Source organism: Mastomys coucha, unplaced genomic scaffold (assembly GCF_008632895.1).
Source record: "Mastomys coucha isolate ucsf_1 unplaced genomic scaffold, UCSF_Mcou_1 pScaffold22, whole genome shotgun sequence".
Lineage (NCBI taxonomy): Eukaryota > Metazoa > Chordata > Mammalia > Rodentia > Muridae > Mastomys > Mastomys coucha.
Window position 1 is genome coordinate 223,180,184 of NW_022196905.1, and position 19,917 is coordinate 223,200,100.

The 19,917-nt window shown below is 49.0% G+C and overlaps 1 protein-coding gene across 9 annotated transcripts in view; it reads right to left on the reverse strand.

The window, feature by feature from the left end:
* Positions 1 to 19,917, reverse strand: part of Nfix (nuclear factor I X) — a 94,945-nt gene that overhangs the window by 48,326 nt on the left and 26,702 nt on the right. For 5 of the 9 annotated variants that reach the window (XM_031340584.1, XM_031340582.1, XM_031340578.1 and 2 more), the window contains exon 2: positions 18,026 to 18,557. In XM_031340584.1, the coding sequence (XP_031196444.1) occupies positions 18,026 to 18,557 (532 nt within the window). Of the gene's footprint in view, positions 1 to 18,025; positions 18,558 to 19,549; positions 19,884 to 19,917 lie in introns of those variants that run through there. The other 4 variants (XM_031340581.1, XM_031340587.1, XM_031340579.1 and 1 more) reach the window with 4 other exon arrangements.

A 19,917-nucleotide genomic window follows, 5' to 3' on the forward strand; every position in this document is an offset into this window, starting at 1 on the left:
GACAGACAGACATGGAGACATGAAGGGGCTATGTATCCTAGACTATATGATCTGGGGAATGCTGTCCTGAGTGTGGAGTAAGAGTATCAATGCCTGTGGGTTTAGTCAAAGTCCCAAGTCCAAGTTGGGTGTGATGTCACATGCGAATAGTCCTGCTGCTCAGGCAGATCTGGGGCCAGCCTGGGGTAGCATAGCAAGAACCTTATGCCAGCAACCCTAACAGAAAGGAGCAGGAGGATGACCACAAGTTTCAGGCCAGCCTGTCCACAAACTGATTTCTAGTCCAACTATGAATATAAAGCAGAACCCCATTTCAAGAAGGGGAAAAGAAAGTGGAAGAGGAAAAACAAAACTATCTGACATCCAGAGTAAAGGTTTCCCTCCTCCTGACTGCACCTCTGGGCCACATGGGCTGTACCAGGTGGCCCAGAGATGGCCCAACCTTAGGAGTCAGCAGGAATGTCCTCAGGAGATCTAGAGCATGTGCTATATGTACCTCAGCAGTAGCCTGGGATGTGCTACCATTAAGATGCCATGGCCAGCAGTTGCTTACCATCAGGCAGTGAGATGAGACACTCTTGGACCAGAAGCTAGGACTGTCCAAAGAGGGATGCTGCTGCAGAGGCCTAAAACAGGGTACCACAGACTTCCGAAAAAGCATAGCTGGAGAACGTGAGAAGATGAGCTGATGTGGAAGTCATAGTTACAGAGGGACCTGAGGACCTGAGGGACAGAGAGACCTGGACCTGAGGTAGAGAGTAAAAGGGATAAACACACCCCTGTGAGAAGATGAGGGCAGGATCTATCGTAAGTGTATCCTGAGGCGACACCATAGGACTCAAAGCGATGTACGCCAGGGGCATTATGAAATTGCATGCCCCCCCCGCTTAAAAAGCATGCCTTTAAAAACATATATCTGATGTTTACAACTTAAAACTGTGTTACCCAGGACACAGTTATTCTGTGGGAGTCAGACAGCGCTTAGACGCTGCCTCCCTTTACCACTGGGCCCCATCACTGTGGGATCAGGCGGCTGAGCTCAAGCCTTTATGAGCTTATTCCCACTGTGCTAACTCATTAGTCATTCATTCATTCATTCATTCATTTATATTTAAGACAGGATCTTACATAGTCCAGGCTGACCTAGAGCTTGTCATGTATTCCATGGCCCTGCCTTCCTTGTGAGTGCCACTGTGCCTGCTTTTTATGGAGTGCTGGGAATAGAACTCAGGGGTTCGTGTATGCTAGGCACATAACTTACCAGCTGAACCCTGTCACCAGCCCCAAAAGCTTTACCTTTCCTTTTTAGTATACAAAAGTTTTGATATACATACACATACACAAGGCTGGCCTTGAACTCAAAAGTTTCATGCCACAGCCTCCCAAGTGCTGGGATTGTAGATAGGCTCTACTGTACTTCTGCATGTTTTCTTAAAATTTTTATTATTTTAATTATATATAAAATAAGCAAGCTGCTCATAGTAGCACACACACTTGTAATCTCAACACTCAGGAAATGAAGGCCAGAGGATCAGGGATTATTCTTAAATTTCATAGTATTATTTAATTTAGTTTTATGGTGAGACCAGGGGTTATTCTTAATTTAATAGGATTATTTAGTTTTATGGTGGAATTTATTTAAGTTTTATTAATTTGTATCGATGTTTTACCTGCATATATGTCTGTGCACCTTGTGAGTGCCTGAAAAGGTTACCAGACTGGAGTTTACAGCGGTTGTGAACAACCATGTTGGTGCTCGGAAATGAACCAAAGTCCTTTAGCAAGGCCGCTGGTGCTCCTAACTGGTGAACTGTCACTCTAACCTCTGGTGGTTTTATTTTTTTTTTATTTACTTATTTGTTTTGTTTTTTTGTTTTGTTTTGTTTTTGGCTTTTCCGAGACAGGGTTTCTCTGTGTAGCCCAGGCTGTCCTGGAACTCACTCTGTAGACCGGGCTGGCCTCGAACTCAGAAATCCGCCTGCCTCTTCCTTCCAAGTGCTGGGATTAAAGGCCTGCACCACCACTGCCCAGCTTTTTTTTTTTCTTTCACCTTTTTTGTTTGTTCATTTGAGAAAGGATCTCACTATGTAGCTGGATGTCTTGGAACTTGCTCTGTAGACCACACTGGCCTTGAATACACAGAGACCCTCCTACCTCTGCTTCCCTCATTCTGGGATTAAAGATGTGCATCACCACTGTCCAGCTTCCATCACCCATCAAAAAAAAAAAAAAAGTCTTAATTAAGAAGGAGCCAGAGATGGCTCTGGGAACAGAGCACACTGGTCGTTCTTGCAGAAGATCCAGGTTCAAGTCCCAGCACCCACATGACAGCTCACATCTGTACCTCAAGTTCCAGGGTGATCTGACACCTTCATCTGTCCTCTGTGGGGAGCAGGCACAACCTACATGATGCATACACTTGCAGGCAGGCAGAACACGAATACATAAGAAATAAAAGAAATGATGTAAAAATTGTTTACATTTTAAAAAATAAAATGAAAGATGACAGACAGACAGACAGACAGACAAATGATGGATGGATGAATGGAGTAAGTAGACGAGGAGCTGTGAGCGTGTGGCACTCTCCAGGACTCATAGACAAATCCTTGGACCTGCGGAATTAGCCAAGTTTTTTGCCTGAAGCCTACTGAACTTTTTTCCTGTTCTCTGAGAGACTCCTTCCCTAATGACAAAAAAACAGCTAGAGAAAGCACCCTTAAATTCCAGTCACTGCGTTAGCTCCATGCCTCATATCCAGTGGTCCCCTGCTGCCCTTCCCCTGAGCAAGGGATACTTTGCAAGGAAAATCAGGTCTCTAAAATCAAGGATGAACACATGAGGCTGAGGAAGGCAGTTGAGGACCAGGCAAAAAGGAAAGAAATGTCCCCTGGAGAGTCTTAAAGCCAAAATGGGGAGCCTTAAGGTCTGGCTGGGCGAGGGAGGGGCAGCAGGGTCACTTGTGAGATTGACTTGGAAAAGTGATGGTGTATAGGTGTACTGAGCAAGTGTGTGCGGCACAACCTTCCTCCCCGCTCATATTCCTTCCATAATTAATAACCAAATGCAGCCTCCAGAGCAGGGAGCATATGTCCCAGCTAAGGGACAACAGTCATCTTGGACCAGGGAGGCCCTGGCTTGGAGGGTTCCTAGGAAAGAGGGCAGGGAGACAGGTCTCTAGCCTTCTGCAGGAGGAGCCTGAAGGACTGTGCTTCTCAGCAGGGAACAGGAGGCCAGGAGGAGCCACTGAGTAAAAAGCAAATGTTCTGCTGGGCCCAGGGCTAGCTAATCTGAACAGATCTGGTCTAGGGGTGAGATTGCCAGGGGAGACTCCAAGGGTTGAGCCAGAGAAGCCGGAGACTGGAGACTATGTCTGTTCTACAGTTAGAAGGTATCTACCTGCAAAGAGAATATTTTGTGGTAGCAGGATGGCCCGGGTGAGGGTGAGGACGGCTGATCCGGGGTCAGAGTATACACACCGAGCAATGGCACCCGGAACAGTGTAGAAGGGGCCAAAAGGAATGCTGGTTCCCTCTATTTTTCTGACATCTCATTCATATAAACAGAAAAGAGATGTATTTTGAGAGACTGGGTCCCTTTCACCCCATAATCCCACAGCTTCTCAATCCATAGTAGGCTGCTTTTAGTGCTCCACACAGCTCTGACTGGATCCTCCCTTGTCAGAGTAGTGCTCCTGCTGTCCTCCATACCTTTACTGCCCTTGTTTCTCAGCCTTTCTCCTGATTTTTATGCCACTGAAGGCCGATGTGTTTTTGTCTCAAGGACAGGTTGTCAGTTGTCCCTGTCTGAAGGTGAAGTAGTATTCAAATTGGGCTTGTGAGCTGTAAAAAACTATGCACAGAGGCAGGGAATTAAAAAAAAAATTAGCCGGGCAGTGGTGGTACACGCCTTAAATCACAGCCCTTGGGAGGCAGAGGCAGGCAGATTTCTGAGTTCGAGGCCAGCTTGGTCTACAGAGTGAGTTCCAGGACAGCCAGGGCTATACAGAGAAGCCCTGTCTCAAAAACAAACAAACAAACAAACAAACAAAAAATTCCCAGCTTCAAGAGAAACCTATACTATTATGTACAAAGAGTCACTTGGGAGAAAAATAACCCACCTAAGCCCCAGCTTACAAAGTTGGGTCTACCCCCCATAGACCACCACATCTGCTATAGACTCCCCAAAGGTGCCAATCTCCTGGAGAGACACAGGAAGTCAGGCCTGGCCACCATGGGAGCACCTGGCCCTCCAGGGAAACTGTGCTAGGGAGGATGGAGACCCTCTGTCTGCAGAGGAACAGGCTCAGCCTCACCAGGGCATCCCTGCAGCCAGAGCACTCCGTTGAAGAGGAACACAATTCCAGAGTTCTTGCCAAGTCAGGCTGGCATGTGAGTAATTATATTAATGAATCTCTGAGTTATAAAATCTAATATTAGCTGGTGGCTTTGGTACCATCGCCCTCAGTTACTGTCCCACATGGCTACAAACACTTCTGGGCAGCGCATGGCTTGAACAGACAGAGTATGCATGAACACATGTAAGCAGAGAGAGCAGCAAATGTGTGTGTGGTGTTTAATTTAAAAGAAATTCGTGCATTTGAAACTATGCCCAGAGATCTGTGTGCAAGGCCTACTTTCTAAGCCATGGTATCATAAGTGAGTGAGAGAAATCTGGCCCTTCTCAGGGTAGGGGAAGCTCCCTTGGCCTTATCTTTCTGGCTGGCAATATACAGAGGATTACTGCCCTAAGGAGCATGAGCTTTTGTGCTCAAAGCCAGCACAGCCCCCATAGAGCCAACCCTGCAGGTGGGGCCCAGCACATACACCCTACACCCCGCCTCTCCCATGAATGCTCATTAGCTGTCTCCATCCCAGATGCAAACTCCAAAGTCAAGTTTCACACACAGTTGAACTTGTCACCCAGAAGTTCTCCTAGTCTGAGGACTAGACCAGTGTACCACCGCCACCCTGACCCATTATCTGTGGGTTCCAGCTAAGGCCTTCGGAAACCACATTCTAATTGGCTATGCTATGCATGTGGTCAGAGGCAGAGGGCGCCAAGTTAACTGCAACCAGGTAGTGTGAGCGACAGACACTCTACCCAGGTAAAAAAGAAAGTGCTTGCTGTGCACTTGTGGTCGGGCTTCACATACAAATGGCATCACATAGCTTAGAACTCGGTTTCTGTAAACGTCACACACCACAGTACAACCAGGCTCCCCCATCCTATCAGTTCAGCTGTTCCATTAGTTGAAACCTCTTTGGGGACACTGTCCAGCCTTGGTCACGGGGTCTGGGAAAAAGTAGCTTTCATAGAAGTGAGTCCTCCTTACACTGGGGTTTGTATACTGGAGGTAGGGTTCACAACCTGACACCCACAAATAACCAAAGCATTGGAAATAACTTTAAATTCACAGGTGGCTTGAGTAGCCCTGTCACCAGCAGAGACAAGGGACACCCCAAAGAGAACACACAGCAAGGCCCGCAAAAGCGTCCCTCACCAAGGCAGTATTGCTAAGTCTCCCAGCTGGTAACACATGCGGCCACTGATTCTTTGTTCTTGTGAGACTGACCTGTGCACTAGACTTTACCCAATATGGAACAAGCAAGTGTGCACATGGCTGGTGAGAGGAATGAGCAGGTGTTGCACTAGCCTAACCTCTGCGTCAATCCAGAACCCCAGACCCACACACATGCACACCGCATGTCATGTTCATACAAAATAATAATAATAATAATAATAATAATAATAATAATAATAATAATAAATGTTAAAGTATCTACCAATTGGTAGTGATGGTGCACATCTTCTAGTACTTGGGAGGTGGAGCCAGAATCAGAGGCAGGCAGATCTCTATAAGCTAAAGGCCAGTCTGATAGCAAGCTCTAGGACATTCAGAGCTACATAGTGAGACCCCCGCCTCCAAAAAAATAAATAAATAAAAAGCTCTACAATGGTTACAAGATGTTCCTAAGGGGGAAATAACTACTGGGTAAGACTGGTTAAGTAAGACTCAGTGCTCGAGCTACCTGGTTCCCAGGGACTGAGGAGTTTCCTGGGACAGGACTACAACCAGGGAACTCTGGCAAAGGGAGTTTGCCTTGCACACTGCCCCAAACCAACTTCACTTCCCTCTCCCCCAACAACATAAACCTCCTTAGTGCAGGAACACAGGACTTGCTCATTGTCATTCTGTCTCCTACATCCATATCCACCCCTCCCAGCTTTGCCTGGGGTCAGGACACTCTCCTGTCTCCTCATCTCCGGTGCCATCTCTCCACCACTGCAACGATGCTCTCAGGTCTGTCAGATGGCTCATATGTACCTTCTGTTTCAGGCTGATACTGACCTAAACCCTCAGCTAGGGAACTGGCACAGAGCTTGGGTCTGTCCATACACAGCTCCCCTCCCATAAGTGTTCCCCAAAATATGGAGAGACACAGAGATTGGAGAAACTACTCGGCTTCTCTTTTCTCTCTGAAATGAGACTAAGGCTGATATGCCTGTCCTATACTCAGAGGGACCCCCTAGACTCCCTGAAAGACAGATGAGAGGAGGTAGAGCCTGCTGGCCTGTCACCAGATGGGTGGAACACCCACCCAGTGAACCCTACCCTGGCCAGCCCCAGACTCAGCCCTCACCCCCAACCTGAGCATTCTACCCATCTGCTCCTCCCTTTAAAGGCTTCCTCACTTGGTCCCCTGGGGAGCGGTCTTGTTACTAAGGAAACAATGATGTCATGTGGCTAGTGGGGATTAGGTCCCTCCTACCACCCCCTAACTAGGTACCATGGCTGCTGACGTCACTGCTCAGAAATTTATAGCCCAGAGTGGGTATTTATAATATGGCTCTGGTGTGGCCACATATTCAGTGTGGGGCTGGTGGCTATTTATAGCCAAAGGATACACACTTATTATACCCCCTGTCTGTATTCTGGGCCACCTGTTATATAACTGCCATTATGCAATAATGCCCATTATATAATAATTATGCACTAATGGGGATATAATCTACAGGCATAATAAGGACACACTCCCCAAGGGCTGCACTGGGCCAGCCGGCCTCCTGCAAGTTGCCTCTGGGGAGTCTCTTGATCTCTTTCTGTGGCTCCACCCAGTCCAGGAGAGTCATCAGGTGTCTTGTACTCGCCTGTCTCTCCGTCTCATAACAGGGGGCTTTCTTTCCTAGACTGGCAGACTCAGCCACAAAACCCTCTCTGGATTTCTCCCTAAGTCTTTCTGGTTTCTGATTTTCCCATCCCCACTCCTGGCCATGAGCGTGCTTCTCACTCCCCGCACCCTCTCTCCTTTAAGCTTGAAACATCCATATGATGGGATAAACTCTAGTAACAACTGACATCTCCGTGACTTCAAACCCTTTTAAGGCAGGAAGCCTCAAAGAAGCCAGGCCAGTTGGTGGCTGGTCTATCCCACACTAGAGTGTCCTCACTTCTAGGGAAGGCTTACCAAGCCAGATGTGGACATCTGGTCCAGCCAGGCACAACTGAACAGGTCTCTTCCAAGAGTCCCTGCAAGCAGGTGCAAGGGCACAAATACAGGAGGTTGACTTACTTACATGGTAATTGGGGCTACAGAGCCTTAAGAATAGTGTCTCTGTCTCTGTCTCTCTCTGTCTCTCTGTCTCTGTCTCTGTCTCTGTCTCTCTCTCTCTCTCTCTCTCTCTCTCTCTCTCTCTCTCTCACACACACACACACACACACACACACACACATGCCGCAGCAGGATGTGGCCCACTCAGACACCAATACATGCTCTGCTGGTCACTTTTTTCTCCCAGGAAGGACAAGATGAAACTGTCACCTGGGGAAGGGTCAGGAACACTGGCTCTGCACCTATGACAAGGAGGCAGAGACAGAGTTGGGGAGTGGGAAGAGTGAAGGCCACAGTGGCCCCAATAGAGCCAATTTAATTAGCCCAAATATACCAACTGTTCTTAAACAGATATCTATATTTAAAAGTTCCTTGATATACAAATTTATTTACACACATACACACACACACATACACACGGACCTCCTGTGAAGTGAGTGTCCTACAGACATGAGGTGGTGGACTAAGAAGGTTTCTTCTGCCCTTCTCCATTGTTTAAATTCTCAGAGAGTATGTTACTCTATAGTAATAAAGAAAATCAGATATTCAATTTAAAATAAGTCTATCAAGACCTGCCGTAATTCTGGTCTGAACTCCACACTGTAGGATGACCTGCGGCTGCTCTCAGGGTCTTGGATGATTCTGGAAGGTGCACTGGCTCACAGCACAGGCCTGGCAACTTTCAGATTAGTGGACTCAGCACACAGAGAGCGTATGTGCAAGAAACAAGATGGCACCCTAAACCAACACCCAGAGGCAGGCTTGTGATTCCCATGGAAATAGAACACAGATAGATCCCATGCCCCCATGACACTTCAACCCAAGGGTCCTGCTGTTCAGACATCTGGGAGGAGCACAGTAGAAGAGCCAAGGCACAAAGGTTCAATCTCCATGGAGCAAAGATAAATGAGGGACCCAAGATGTTTGTTTGTTTGTTTGTTTTCTAGACAGGGTTTCTCTGTATAGCCTGGCTATCCTAGAACTCACTCTGTAGACCAGGCTGGCTTCGAACTCAGAAATCCGCCCGCCTCTCCCTCCCAAGGGCTGGGATTAAAGGCGTGAGCCACCACTGCCCGGAGATGCAAGATGTAAAGTATAGGTGGCATAACTTGAACTCCATTTCTTCCATAACAATGGCTTTTGGCTAGGGGTGATCCTGTCCTCAAAATGTACTAGACACATATCTAGACACATTTTAGTGTCACTCCTGGATGAAAGAGTTATAATGAGCAGTTAGTGAAGGTGGAGTTCAAGGTCGGAGGTGCTGCTAAGCACCCAATGGTGCCCAGGATTGGTCCCAGGACACAGAGTGATCGGGCTAGAATGTTAACTGCTGCATCTGGGAAGCCCAGCAGTAGGAGAGATAATGCAAGACCTGACAGATCAAGCCCTGTCTTAGCCTTAAAAACAGAGGGAAAGTCTGAGCGGCTTGTCTGCTTCTCACCTACCCCAGCCCTTGGCACGTGAACAGAGGTTTTATATGGCCCCAGTCTCTTCAAATGTTGTGAAAGCCATGAGAGGCAAGGAATGGGTCAGTGGCAAAGCACATCCGAACATGGGCAAAGTCCTATAGATTTCAACTCCAGCATCACAAAGACAGAATAAGGAAAGAGAGATGCGGAGACCTGCACCCTTGTAAGTAGTGGTTCTCACCCTTCCTACCGCTGTGACTCTTTAATGGTTCCTCATATTGCAGTGACCTTCATCCATAAGATTATTTTCATTGCTACTTTGTAACTGTAATTTTGCTACTATTATGAATCATAATGTGTAAATGTCTGATAGGATATCTGATATTTGACAACCCCCTCCCAAAGGGGTTGTAACCCATAGGTTGAGAACCGCTGAAAAGGAGGATCTCGTAAGAGGCAACGAATTGCCAACTATTATAAAACTTCTAGTAATCATCTGGTTAGTTACGATAATTACACACATTTTTTATTTCAAACTATGACCCCCAAGCAAACTCCCGGGAAACGGGTGTGGCAGGGTAAGCACTGTGGATCCCAAGTCCTATTTGCCTGTCCCTGCACCTGGATCTTCTACACACTCCACCACCCAAGTCCAGTGAGTGATATCCTGGGCCCCAAAGAGGTGTGACAAGAGCTGTCCCTGGCTGCTACAAAAGGGAGAGTTCAAATCGCCTGGGCCCTAGCTCCTGTCTATATAGCAGGAGCAGGGAGCATTTCCAGAAAGGATGTGGAGAGAGAAAGAAAAGGTGGCCAAGGCTAAGAACAGTATGAGGGGGTCTGCTCTGTGTCTCCCCCATAGGCTTAGCAGCTGGGGGACCCCTTGAGCTGAGCTACAAGCAGGGTTCTGGCCCCTTCTAGACATGACTGCCATAGGGACTCATGAGACTCCACCAAGGCCAGTAATCATGGTGAAGTTCAAGGAGTTTGGAGGCTCTCAGGCCAAGGTGACCTGGAACCTCTTCTTCCAGAAATTCATAGTGTGACCTACGTCCCTTGCCATCTCTTCCAGTTTCCTCCTCTACAGAGTGATATAAAACAACACCTGCCTGCCTGCCTACATCAGTCCACCTTTAAAAGGAGGAAGTCAGCCCTCTGCAGGCTGAAAGACTCAGTCAGCTGATAGAATGAGCTAACTCCTCCTCCCGTTCTTTCAAGTGGTTTTTTCAAGTGTCCGAAAGGTGTGGAGCAGGGAGGTCACCCCTCCCTAGGTCTGGTCTCTCTCCCTGACATCCCTTTGCCCAGTTCTTTTTCACCAGAGCAGCATACACACACCCAGCCAGGCCCATGGATTAAAGACAGGCTGCTGGGAAGAACTAGGGAGGAATCACGTGGAGTTGCTAACTCCACTCTGGATCTCCAGCAGAAAGATGGAATTAAAAGAGGGGACAATCCCTTTCCTCCATCATTAGAGGACAAACAGTTTCTGGTAGACTGGGTGGACAAGTACCCGTAAGTTATTGGGGATCCCCAAATACCAAAAATTGAGACCTCCCCTAGGGTGGCAGTGGCATGCTGTGTCACCATTAAGACATGGAAAATAGGGAAGGGCTGAATGTCACCTACTGTGTGGCCATGGCAGCCAGTAAGGGTGGGCAACAGCCTAGGAAATAGGTATACAAAGGGCCATCTCCAAACATCAAATCACCAGAGGGGACAGAAAGCCAGGCATTAAGTATCTACAGAGATAAAGTAAGAGACTCAGGCATGCTTATCGAGAGAAAAGGGGACAGCCTGATCCAGCCAAACCACCCTACCCCAGCCCTTCTGCCTTCTGGGACCCTGTTCTAATGCCAACAACCCTTCGGCTCAAATGTGCTTAAAATGGCGACGGCGGCCTGTAGGGCCGGGCGTTTGTCGTGCAGTTTTCCACGGTGCCCTCAGTGCCAAGAAAAACCTACCATCAGAAATGCCATCAGCTATATTTATCTATCTCTCAGCCCCCCAGCCTCCTCCTCCCGTCTGCCAAGCAGGCCCTACGCAGCCCCCCCCTCCACCCAGTGGGCACACATCCCTGTTGCTGATGACTGTGACCACCTGCCCAAGCCTGAGTCTCCACCACTCCCTTCCAGGGCCCTGACAGTATGCAAGGCTGTTCTTCGTGGTTGGGCTGGGGTATACGCAGCACAAGAGTTTCGGGTAGGTACTCGGCAAGGGCTGGCCTAAATGTCAGCATCTGTGAATCAGGGTGATCCTCCATTTCGCTTCAGCCTCATCTCTGCTAACGGGGGCCTCAGCGGGGCCCTTCTGCCCTCAGCCCTATACAAGCAGCACACCTGGCTTCTAGATTCCATTCCCACCCAGAAAGATGAGCAGTCACTGAGGAGACCCACATCCCTCACCCTCTTCTCTGGCGTGGGGCAGGAAAGTCTCTGTCTGTATCCGAAGACACCAAACACCCTTAGTTGAGAAGTTCGTATTATAGAGGTCTCATGCTCTCAGTCTAAAGGACCAAGGAGAAAGTGATGGAATCGGGGGCCACTTCAGTCCTCAGGGGACACAATGAACAGGGGCAAGTCATTTACTGTCGGGTACTTGGGACCTTTCATGACTCCAGACACAGGCTTCAACATGAGCCTTCCCCATCCGTGGGCCCAGTCTCCGAGAAGAGCCTCTCAACAGTCCACTGCGGGATGAGGGGATGAGTGTCCTACACCTGTTCCCGTGGCTCTGGGCACCCTCTGCCCAGCCACCGCTCCCTGACTGAGACAGGACTTCCAGGGAGCCAGCTCCCAGAATGAAACAACCCAAATAAAAATTTTGAAACCCAGGAGCTCTTTCTCTCCTGTCCCCTCCCCCTCCACTGGAAAAATGAAAACAAACAAGAAATCAAAGAGGCCTTTTGTGCAAGCCCTGCGCTGACACGGCTGGAGCCTTTGAAAAGACTTCTGAATCGGACAGTGAAGGATAAAATAACCTAAGCGTGGCAGCTCCTTTGGGAGGAGGGCAGAAAGGGCTGGGAGGCAGCTACCTTCTCCAGGCAAAAAGTGGGGACACTCACTGCCACGGGACAGTGGCGTGGAGAGAGAACCTGGCATGGGTCTCACTGCTTGACTGTGCCTCATCTCTGCAAGAAGGACCCTGACTTCCTTCCCTTCATAGCCACCACGAACTGAGCTGCCCCCAAGGAAGCCCTGAGGGCCTTGTCTCTCAACAGCAAGAATTACTTCAGGTTCATGCCTACTGGGCATACTAGATGGAACTTTCTAGTAGCCACTACCTGGCCCTTGCCTGCTAGGCACATAAATGATTTCCTTCTTCCCAGAGGTTTGGGAGTTCTTCGACCACAGGCTAAGTGTGCACTTCATAAAGGACATTCTTCCACTCTTTTTGGCAGTGCCAAAAAGTAAAACAATTCCTTGGGAAGTCCTTCTGGTGGCTAGCCCTCAACACTCCTGCTGCAGAACAGCCTGTTTCCTCTGGGCTAATGACGGAGTACAGCTGGTCACTATACCCATAATTATGGACTGGACCATCCAGCTGGCTTTGGCTCGCTCATGGTCCGACCACTGTAGCATAAGCTCAGACAAAGCTGTCTCATTTTCTCCCTCATGTTACAGCTCCAGTCAGGTCAGCATAGAGAGCTCTCTACCATGACCCCTGGGAACAGCAAGCAGTGAGCTTCCTTCCCCGGCTGGGCAGGCAGCTCTGTGGACAGAGAGGACAGGAGCAAGTGGTTAGGGGCTCCATACGTAAGTCTAAGCCTGAAGAGGGTTCAAAGTAGTCTGTCTACAGCCAGGGTCCCTGAGCATGGGGCTGCAGGCCCTGCACTTGGTTAGGGCCTCTGCTGTCCTGTTACAGTTCCCTCTGAGACCTGAGTATTCCAGTAGCTGGAAGGCCCTGAAGATGGCAAGGGCACCAGGACTCTGGCAGGGCTGGGGACACTGAGGAGGCCACTTTGAAGAAGGGAGGCAAGGAGGGAAGCTGCCACAGTGGGATCATCCTGCTTCTATCTGGACAATCCTGGGACGACAGGTGAAGGAGGCAAGGAGGCATGTTGGCTCAGTAGATCCTAACAGCGGTCACTGTGGTAGCTGTCACCCGAGGACAGCCTAGCTATAAGTTGATTCAAGCCTGTGAGCCACGTCCCTTGAGACAGAGGAAATAAGACTTCAATCACCAAAGCAATGGTGGCACTGCCTAGAGACACGTCTCAAGGAGACATGACACTGCACCACAAAATAAACCACGGATCTTGCTAATGCCACTAATTGTGTTCCCAGACCCCATGGTCTCTGCCAACTCTGATACCAGATAGTGACGCCTTAAGACACAGATAAGCAGGCAAGGAAGGGCCGGTGTTCAGGGCGGATCTCAAAAGGGAGCTAGGCTTCGACTGTGTTTCCCATGTGCACCAGATTCACCAGAAGGGCTGGCAACCCACAACAGTTTTAGAGCATTAAGCAGGAACAAGCCATAGCCACTGCTACTGAAGGAGTCCTTGCTCTTTCGGGCCTCAAAGCTGGTGTGAACTGCTAAGTTCAACTCCTGGGAGCAGCAGAATCAAACCGTAACATCTCATACTTAAAAATACTTCACTAGGCGAAGCCTGAGTTACTAGCTCATTTCCTATGACAAATATGGCTGAGCCTGCCCGCCCCAGGGCCTGGTAGCACACTGGACCGTGGAGTACAGCATACAGTGGTCCCACATAGGTGGGACAGCCCCCAAAACGGTCGTGAAGACCAGGAGGAGAACATTGACACATAGTACCCACCAGTACCAGACGGAGATTGATCAGCCAGGGTGGTACAGGAGCAATCTTATTTGGGTTCTGACTTAGATGAATTATAAACAAAGGCAAGTTGATAGCTAGGGGAATGGAGATACCATGATACAAAAGACTGCCAAGCTGTGTACAGGAGAGCAGGCCTTTAATCCTAGCACCAGGGAGGCAGAGGCAGGGGGATCTGTGTCAGTTCAAGGCCAGCCTGATTCCATAGTGAGAGTCTCAGGACAGCCAGAGATACACAGTGAGAACCTGTCTCAAAAACAAACAAAAAACAAAAAAAACAAACAAACAAACAAAAAAACCAAAAAAACAAGCTGGGCAGTGGTGGTGCACGCTATGATCCTAGGACTTAGGAGGCAGAGGCGGGTGGATTTCTAAGTTCGAGGCCAGCCTGGTCTACAGAGTGAGTTCCAGGACAGCCAGGGGTACACAGAGAAACCCTGTCTCGAAAAACAAAACAAAACAAAAACAAAAAACAAAACAAAACAAAACAAAACAGAAAAAAAATCAGAAACAAGCAAACAAAACAATAACAAAAACAAAACACACATACATACACATACAAAAGTGACTTTTTGAAATCTCAGATGTGACAGTAGCATTTGGCTCAGCTTTTTAAGAGATGTACACAGAATCTTTATGAGGACAGGCTGTGATGCCCAGTCCTAGTGGGCAATGGGGACATGTATGGTTTGAGCCTAACCTGAGTCAAAGACTAGGACACGTGTAGGAGGCGGGTGCCTACCAACAGGGAAAGAATTTTTATAGTTCTGAATTTCGTTTTCTTTGCTAGGACTGAAACCAGGTTTGGTCTGTGAGGTCTGATCTCTGGAACAGCTGGCATCGCAGCCAGGCCTGCTCGGCCAGCCTTGCCTCTCCACGATGCAGAGCCCTCCCGTCCCCAGCCATGCCACCGCTCTGGGACACCCTTTCTGGATGAAAACTTGTCCCAAGGAAATGGACGTTTCTCATCCCCAGGTCAGGGCTTCCTGCTTCAGCCCTGCCTCAGCTTCCCCTGCTGAATGCAAACGGGCGAATGGTGGTGACAGTCCCTCACAGCAGATAGGTGGCTTGTGGCAGCCTCTTAGAACAATTCAAGAAGCCACCTGTACCCATCCTCTCATTGTGTCATCTCTTTAATCTTCTGGGGCACAGGGGCCAGTGAGGGTCTGGGTGACAGTCATATCTAGATGCAAAGTCACATACTCACGGCTCCTGCCATCTCAAGCAGGATCATAAAATCTGGCACCATTCGTTCAGCCGCACCCAGCTATTCAACCCAGTTTCTGTTTTTAAATATTTGTTTGTTTTTTTATGTTTATGAGTGTCTTGCCTACCTATATGCCTGGGTACCATGTGCCTGCAGAGGTCAGAAGAATGGGTCAGAGCCTCTGAAACTGGAGTTATAGATGGTTGTGAAGTGCTGCAGGTGCTACGAACAGAACCCAGGTCCTCTGGAAGAACAAGCGTTTTTAACCACAGAACTATCTCTCCAACATCCAACCCTGGTCCCGGTTTCTTACACGGAGGCTCGGCTGGGTATTTTTTTGGAGGAAAGATAACGGAGAAGGTAAGGATACAGAATCAATAGCAGTCAGAGGATGTTTTCTATCACAGCAGAGTGACCTAGTGAGCAGGAAGCGATGAGGCCCTGTGAGCGGTCCTGGCCTCACCAATGCCTAAATTTCCTCCAAAAGGGTACTCTGAAATTCTAGCTAATCCGGTAAGAATTCCTGAACATTCATAGTTACTGTCAAAAGTCTGGGCCTCAATTAACAAGAAATATGTCTTCAGTCATGTCCCGGGTATTTGCTAAGGCTCAGCCGGCCTCAGCCTGGCCAGGAGTGGCCTTGGCACCATGCAGTGTGCTATGAATTCACTCATATTTCTGGGCAAATGATCTCATTAGCTGGGGACAGAAAGCCTGTGCCTTCCTTTGCCCCTTCCACCTGGCAGATCAGTACAGCCAGGAGGCTGGCTGGAAAATTATTTCCTTCCTCACACACACCTTAGCTCCATACTGGCAGGAGTCAAGATTGTGGCCTATGGCTGGTCCTGTCTCTCATTCCAGCAGTCAGATGCAGAGACAGGCAGATCTCTAATAAGTTCAAGGCCAATCTGTTCTATATACCAAGTTCTAGGCTAGCCAGAGCTATATAGTGAGACCCTGCCAAAAAAAAAAAAAAAAAAGTGAAGTGGCCTAAAATAAAAGCCTGCGAAACATGCAACTACCGGGATCTGAGGGGCAGGGGAGGAGCAAAGGAGGGGCCAGGCTAGGAGAAAGGGGGATGTTGACTTTTTCCACTTGGTTCTCCGGTTCCAAGCTCTAGGAGTGGTATCTTTTAGATACACTGGTGCGATCCTGCTCCAAGGAGCTCCCAGCATCCCTAAGGCTGACAGGCTCACGCCCTCCACAAGTTGGCTTAATATACACACAGAGAATGAGGGATAACTTTTTCTCCCTTAGTTTCTCTCTCTCTCTCTCTCTCTCTCTCTCTCTCTCTCTCTCACACACACACACACACACACACACACACACACACACACACACACAGAGTTAAGAGAAAACCTAAGGCACAGGGAGAGGGAGAGGTACAGATGGGAAACTGGTCTTTAAATGAGGGGTCACTTAAGGCTGAGTGCAGGCCTAGAAAGATCTATACAGTAGGAGGGTCCAAGGCAGAGTTCGCTGACTCCACCAGTCACCAAAGCCATCTCTCAGACAGAGAGACCTTGAATGTCATTTTTCTTCATGCCAACGATACACTCCACACTGTTCTCTGTAAGACAGACAGCGGTCCTGGAAGCATCGCCCTAGTTGTGTGCCTGGGTCCACTCACACCACTTCCTCCTAACTTTCCCAGCAGGCAAGGGGGTGACCCCGGTGGCATGAACTGCCTTCCTTTTTTATGAATGAATACAAAGGAAGACAGGGAGGCGCTGACACAGGAATGACAGGTTTTCAGTGTTCCAGAGCTTAAATAAAGCCACATTCTCTCACATTCACAGAAAAAAAAAAAAAAAAAAAAAAAAAAAGAGGAAGAAGGGAAATGGGGGTGGGGGGATGTTGGAATAGTGGAGAGGAAAACACACACACACACACACACACACACACACACAAAGGTTTGGTAGCCTCTCATTACAAGTTGGTTGGGCACAATGTAAACACACTTCTGTCTTGCCTAATCACAGAGTACCGGGCCTGTTTAGGTTTCAAAGGCGGCAGTAAATTGGGCGTAGCTGAGTGGAGGGTAAAAATTAACCAGCCATCTCTGTTTCAATTTGTAAGAAAACAAAAGTGGAAAGAAATTATGAAAAGAGAAAGGGAATTGGGGGGGGGGGGAGGTGTACGGTAGGCAAGGCCAGAGCGCTGAACCAGCCCTGGCCAGACCGAGGGCATGAAGCACTCACTAACTATAGTGCAAAGGCAGTAGCTAACACTTAAGGCACAAAAAGGAAAGGGGTTTGTGCAGGTTTTGTTTGTTTAGGACTTCTTCTCTAGCAAGCTGTTCCCTGGCAGGCCCACTCCCCACAAAGTCCCTCTGCTCCAGCACAGAGGCCCAGGGTCACTGGCACGGGTGGTGTGTATCCATCCAGGAGGCTGGAGCTCCAGGAATCTCACTGCCTTCCCTCAATACAAAAACAAATCCCAGCCATGGGACAGCAGCTACCTGAGCTTTTAGAAGAACCCCAGAACCAGTCCCTTCAGTCTTCATATGCCAGATCCCATCTACAAGCCCTTCTCTCCCCAACTTGCTGCCTGCACCCCCACTTCTACCAAACCCAGCTTTTCCTGGGATGAGGCAAAGCTACACAGAAGTCTACACCTTTCCCCAATCCATACCACGTCTGTCTGTCTCATCAGAAATGGTTAGCGTTAATGTTGTCATAATCCGTCTTAAACTCTCACAGTGATGGATAATTAGGAGACATCTTGGCCCTGTCCTAAACCCTACAGCGTCTTTACTGTAGGAAAGATGAAGATGCCCAGATCGGTGTCATAGCAAGGGAGGAGAGGGGAGAGATCAGAGGGGTGGGGGCAAACAGAAAGACTGGGGAAGTGAGAAAAGCACCATGTGGGAAGCAGAGGCCAGCAAGACAGGCTACCCAGTGAGGCCCATAAGCAGTACTGTTCAGAAACAAGAGAACAATAAACAGAACAAATACCAGCAACTGAAATAAAATTAGGGAAGGGGCTGATGAGAGCAACCTACCCGGAGTGTGGACAAAGTAAGCCAGATAAAGGTCCAGTTCTTTGATTGTGACTCCAATGTGATGTGGCTGGACACACAGGCCGGGGTTCGAGCACTGGGGCGACTTGTAGAGCCGCTCCCCATCAGTACTTTCCAAAGGGATCCCTTTAAACAAAATCACCATGACCAGGTCCAGCCGCCACACCTTGTCAGCCTGGCGCAGGCAGTCAATCCGCCGGATCTTGCCCTTCTGGTCGGGGTTGGAAAGCACGCAGCAGGGGGGCTTCTTGCCCGTGATCGTCAGCACAAAGTCCTCGCGGAACTCGGGCCGGATGTCTTTGCGGAGCTTGGCCAACAGCCGGGATGCCCACTTCTGCTTGATCTCAGGCTTCTCGCCCAGCAGCTCGTCCTTCACTGCGCGCTCCTCGTCCTTTGACATCCGCTTCTCGTGCTTCTTGAAGTACTTGCGCTTCCGCGCCTGCAGGTTGAACCAGGTGTAGGAGAAGGCTCGGACGTGAGGCAGCAGCGCCTCGATGAACGGGTGGAACTCATCCTGCAGGCGGCAAGCCGGGAGCATGCGGGGCGAGGGAGGACGGGAGGAGGGGAAGACGGGATGAGGGGGAAAGAGAGGAGAAACACAGCGTTAGAAGGGGGCAACTAGGAAAACCGCCTTCTTCTCCTTCTCCCTCCCCCCAGCAATTTTCTCTTGAGATTGTTCTACTGAAGTGTGGTTTGAAGCCACCACCAGCTTCGCCAGCCACTTGCTCCCATCTCAGCCTCAGCAACCAAACAGAAGCACGGGAGCTTGTCCACACACCTATTCTCTCTCTCTCTCTCTGTCTCTCTCTCTCTCACACACACACACACACATGTGCACACAATGTTGCTTCACACACATATAAGCACACACCATGGGCTTGCTGGTCCCCCCCCCCTTGTTGTCGCACCCATGACATCTCCATGTTCTACAGCAGCTGTGAACTAAGGTCAGCTGGTCCCAGTAGTGTCCCGCTGCCTGAGGGTGCAGACCAGAGGGCATGCAAGAGCTGCCTTGTCCGGACTGGCCAATGTTTGGCTGCCCCCGGAGAAGACAGAAAATGCCATCTGAGATGCAGGAAGCAGCATTGGGTCCCCTCTCACCAGATTGTTTGCATTTTCTTTTCTCCAGATCCTGTTGGAACATCCACCCCAGCATTTTTAAAAATCAGATCTAAACCCCAAATATGTGGTTTCAGCTTTGTTATCGGCACCGATACTAATGTTAATCACAGTAATGATGAACAAAACACTTCTTGTTAGCCCAAATAAGGTGGTTTTCTCAGCCACATCAGGGTTAAAAGCTACATGGGTCGTCTTGCGGCCCCTTCCCCAATCTCCCACAACCCCTTCACCCTCAATCAGGTGACAGAGGGCTGGTTTCTCTCAGGTTTTTTTTCCTTTTGTTTTGTTTTGGTTTTTGGTTTTTGCTTGTTTGCTTGTTTGAAGTTTAAATAATAATTGATTTCTTTTTACAAAAATAAAGCTGGAAAAAAATCAAATAATTACCATTGATCTGAAGCACCCGGCAAAGCCAACGCCTGGTTCTGAGATTCTGGGCTCAACAGAGTTAGGAGTTAGGGGCGGTGGGACAAGGGGAGGGGAGGAGCGGGGGAGGAAGGTAAATGTTTTAAAGGGGGTTATTATTGGTGTTCTGGGGAATAGGGGCCGGGCTTGGGTGGATTCTCAAACCCTTCCCCCTCCGCCCCCCACGCTCCATTGCACAGAGGGGGAAATTAATTTTTTTAAGTAGAAAGAAAGAAAGGTCAGGGATGGCGAGCAGAGAGAGCGGGAGGTGGCTTCTACACACACCAGGTAAACAAAAGCTAACAAATTGTTTCAATTTCTTCCTCTGTGCATCCTCTTGCAGTTTAAAA